Source organism: Cotesia glomerata, linkage group LG3 (genome assembly GCF_020080835.1).
Source record: "Cotesia glomerata isolate CgM1 linkage group LG3, MPM_Cglom_v2.3, whole genome shotgun sequence".
NCBI classification, from domain to species: domain Eukaryota; kingdom Metazoa; phylum Arthropoda; class Insecta; order Hymenoptera; family Braconidae; genus Cotesia; species Cotesia glomerata.
In genome coordinates this window covers 11,070,655-11,075,499 of record NC_058160.1, presented here as the reverse complement: position 1 = coordinate 11,075,499, position 4,845 = coordinate 11,070,655, and the positions used below count along the sequence as shown (strand labels likewise).

Here is a 4,845-nt window from a genome sequence, read left to right as displayed (position 1 = left end):
CAATAGTCGTCTCCAACGAAGCATTCTAATAATTATATATACTTATCTATAATTATACATGATTATATTTGGCCATTTTTCATATATAATCACATATAACCAATTTATATAAATATTTTTTCTCGGGTAAAGATAGTAAAAGTTTTAATTATATTGAATACTTTTGAATTGTATCTGAGAATTGAAAAGTATTCAAGAGATACCAGAATGAATCCCGTTCAATACTTTTGAATTCCACGTCAGAATTGAAAAGAATTCAAACGATAAAAAATTTAATCCTATTCAATACTTTTGAATTCCATTATAAGAATTAGAAAGTATTCAAATGATCGAATTTTCAATTCCATTTAATATTTTTCAAAATCTCCGTATGGATTGAAAAGAATTGAAATAATTTTCAATACTTTTCAATGAGTATTTTTAATCAGGGACTATCTCTGTACATCGTGCAGAAAAGCATTAAGTTTACAAAGTACTGCATCTAGTCCTGTTGCTGAGATTAACACTCATGTTGAAGAGCAATTGGAAGATAATCGTACTGGAAGTACTCTTTCATCAATTTCAAACATTTCATCAGGTAAGTTTAGCCAAATTTTATGGCCTGATGTTATTTTTGTGGTACAAAAAGTTTATCATTTCAAAATAATAATTCAATCTTTTCACTTTTTAGGGTTAGAAGATTTTAGTGAAGAACTGACAGCACAAACCAGTAGTTTATCTGGATTAAGTTTAGGAACAGTATTGCCAGTGGTCAATGATGCATTTGCTTTACTAAATCAATCACCTATTATAAGAAAAAAAACATGTCGATAAACAAACGTATTTAGAAAACAAAGTCAAAAAAGTATATGAAAAATTGAATACCTCTTTAGGAGTAACAAAACTTTCTGATGATGAAATCACCTCTCAAAATTTCTTAGAATTGCTCGATAAATTAAAAAATAAATTCAACGATAGTAATACGCAACGATGTGAAAAAATTCAAATTCTTACTCTTTTACCTGAATCATGAGGATTATCTCGAGTATGTGAAGTAATGGGTTGTACAATATACATGGCGTCAATTGCAAAATATCTGAGATAAAAAAGGAATTCTTTCAACTCCAAATGCCAAATTAGGTTAAAATCTTTTCAAAATCATATTCAAATCAATAATGCCTATTAATGTTTTTAGTGATAATAAATTCAATTTATTTACATTTTAGGTCGACATCTATCGAATGACATTAAATCTAAGATTTTAAAATTTTATGTTAGTGATGAAATTAGTGTCAATATGCCAGGGATGAAAGATTATCTTTCTATTAGAAATGATGACGGAAAACGTGAGCATGTCCAGAAACGTCTCATTCTCTCGAACTTAAAAGAGTTATATGAACTTTTCAAGGAACGTCATCCAGATTGCCGGGTTGGTTTTTCAAAATTTGCATCATTGCGTCCTCAACATTGCGTGCTTGCTGGTTCGAGTGGAACTCACACTATTTGTGTGTGTTCTATACACCAAAATGTCAAGCTTATGATGTTAGGTAAGTGACACACTAGAAAAGTCTTTTTCAAAATCATTCATGGTCTCGTTTATTACAGGGTGTAACTTGGCAGCACTTACTGAACAATTAGCAACACCATTACTGACGTATAGTGACTGCCTGAAGATAATCATATGTCAAAACCCTACCTCTGATTGTTTCTTTTACAACTGTGATAGGTGTCCAGGAATACAAACTTTGAAAGACTTACTATTAAATGTACTAGAAGAAAATGGAATTGATGAAATTACTTATAAGTATTGGATTTCAAATCCTCGTACGAGCTTAGAGACATTTGTGAAAACTTCATCAGATTTTGTAGACAGTTTTTGTGAGAATATCACAAGTCTTCTTCCTCATAATTATATTGCTAAAGAGCAAGCGAGTTATTTGAGGTCGTTGAAAGAATCATTGAAGGAGAATGAATTTATAGTTATCTGTGATTTTGCGGAAAATTATGCTTTTGTTAAGGCATATCAAGCTAGCAGTGACAGAGCCCATCTTGGACAGTCATTATTATTGATTTCTCGGAATCTAAACAAGCAACAATATTCTAAATAGAGCAACTAATTAGCAACAAATAAATTTTGTTGCTTTAATAATAAGTCAATGCCTGATGGATGAGTCCATGCTAGCTTGATAGAGCTCTTTTGTTATCCAGAATGCTGCATCTGGATTCCACTGGAATAACAGCCAGGCAACTGTTTATCCAGTTGTAATTTATTATAAAAACAATAATAAGCTGGTTCATAAGTGTCTAGTAATTGTATCAGATTGCTTATCTCACAATGCAGTTGCTGTTCATGAGTTTACAAGAATCACCACTAATTTTATCAAAGGTCTTTCCAATAATATCTCAAAAATTATTTACTTTTCTGACAGAGCACCCCAACAATTTAAAATTTTCAAAAATTTTGTAAATCTTCATTATCATGAAGAAGACTTTGGAATTAAAGCTGAATGGCATTACTTTGCAACCACACATGGGAAAGGACCTTGTGATGGAGCTGGAGGGACTTTCAAAAGGATGGCAGCACGATCAAGTCTTCAACTTCCGTATGACCAACAAATTTCAACTCCTGTCGAACTATTTGAATGGGCGGAAAAACCAAATTCTTTACCAAATATAAATATTGAATTTTTTTCAAATGAAAAGTATGTTCAGGCTGCACTTTAATTAGATTAACGATATTCACGAGCAAAAAAAATCACAGGGACGCAGAAATATCATTGTCATTCCAGACGGAAAAGATACTTTGCGATTTAAAGAATTTTCATCATCCAGTGAATCTCGTATTTATAAAATATTTAAACGTGTAAGGAAATAAATGTGAAATAATAATAATCGTTTAGTGTAAATAAAATTTAATAATTATGATGAAAACTGTGTCAGTAAGTTATTTATGGTAAATCCTGAGCATAGAATTTTTTTAGAAATTTTTTATTACATAAAGTTGGAATTTGAAATTTTGAAAAATCGGAAAAAAATGGATCCCATCGATTGCCCATTAAGGGACTAGGCTTAAAAGTTGGGGGATAATTGACAGTTTTTTAGAAAAAATTTTCAAGAAAATCGATCAGTACGTGTTTTTTGGAAATCAACATTTCAAAGTCAAAATTTGAAAATCTTATAGAAATACAGTTTAAAAATTTTTTTTGATTTTATATCCTAAAAGTGTGTTTAAAAACAAAAATTTTCAAAAAAAAAACGTCCCGATTGGCCCATTTTTCGCAAAGTTACAGACATTTGAAAAAAAGAAAAGCGATTTTTTTCAAAAATTGATATCTCGAAAACGGCTGGGCAAAAAAAATTGAAAAAAATCATGGAGGTCTTTTTCAATGGGTACTATGTTTTGTCGAAAACGATCCAATGGGGATTATTCTCGTAATTCGTTTTTAAAAATAAAGAGGATAAGGTTTGAAAAATAATTAATGCGTGATTTTTGGGGGAACACAACAAATAAATTTATTGGCCCCAGAGGAGGAAAACTCAGCAGTGCTGAGAAAAAACCTCCTCGAAGTAGTGTACAAGTATGTGTGTGAATGTGTATGTGTGTAAATAATTTGTGTTGCGGAAACACAATAGGGGTGAGCTCAACCGCCTTCAGGTAATTCAACAGTAGGAATTAGCAAAAATAAATATGCTAGCGTAGGAGCTAGTTGATTTCAATTATTAGTTAGAAACTAGTTAATTGATCGTAAAACACTAGTGTAGGAACTAGCTAGATAATTCGATAGTATTTATCGAATGTTAATTAAAATGATTTTCATTAGTTGTAAAAATTAGTTAATATTAATTGAATTTATTATTTAATAGAGCAAATATATTTAATTATGAATTAAACAAAGCCGCGTGGCTGATGCAATAATTTTCTACGACGCAATCAATGGCCGCGTGGCGTCACAGTTTCAATCACGTTAAAACTGATGCTAATAATTCACGAAACTCTTTAATTTGAAGTTAATTGAGTTAATCAATTGATTTGATATTTAAGAAAATTAGAATTCTCAAGAGAGTAATTAATTTATTCGTTTTTAAGCAAAGTGCGTAGTAGCAGTGTAATAATCAGAGATTTTTGACACGGAATAGCCGTACTAGTACAAGCGTCCAAGCACAACTGGTGGTTGCTTCTCTCCCGCTTTCCATGGCGCGCATTAGCAGCAGCCATATTGGAATACGAACTGCTACGAAATTGAGCGATTAAGCCCGAAGGCGCAGCTCATGTACTGAATTGACTATACGTTCGTTTATAATAGAGATTAGCTCTTAGTGAACTTAGACTCTACCTTAGCTTGCAGCTAAACATACTATACATATAAAATTTTCAAAAAAATCGCAGATGCAAAGGCAGAATGCTATCCGATTTGGCGTGGAATGCCCCATATATAACCGACCTTGTCATCAGGATATCTGAAAAAGTTTTCAACCGACCTTTATGAAACTTGGTACACATATCCTTTGGGAATTACCTTGAACGAGTTCGAAGATGAGCAAAATCGGGCAATTAGTTTCAAAATGGTGGCCATTAAAAATTTTCAAAATAGTGAAAATCACGTTTTCGGTCACTTTATTGATGTATAACTTTTGATTGAAAAGAGGTAGCTAACTTTTGAAAAATTCATATGATAGCTCATGAAATTGCATTTAATTTGACGTAAATAACATTGAATTTTTGTCAATTTTTAGTTATTTTATGAAAGTTAAGAGGTCTATTCAACCATTTTCAGGCAATGTGTAGTACAACCGACTTACAGTCGACGCTCTCTGTATTGGACCTCTCTGTATTTGACCGCTCTATGTATTTGACCACATTCTTCC

General features: G+C 31.7%; 1 protein-coding gene across 1 annotated transcript; it reads left to right on the top strand.

Moving 5' to 3' along the window:
• The first annotated feature begins 412 nt into the window (after positions 1–412).
• LOC123261861 lies at positions 413–2,857 on the top strand. Its single transcript, XM_044723731.1, has 4 exons — positions 413–577; positions 671–1,119; positions 1,206–1,526; positions 1,585–2,857. The coding sequence occupies exons 3-4, from the start codon at positions 1,277–1,279 to the stop codon at positions 2,085–2,087; spliced, it is 753 nt and encodes a 250-aa protein (XP_044579666.1). The 5' UTR covers positions 413–577; positions 671–1,119; positions 1,206–1,276; the 3' UTR covers positions 2,088–2,857.
• The last annotated feature ends 1,988 nt before the right edge of the window (positions 2,858–4,845 follow it).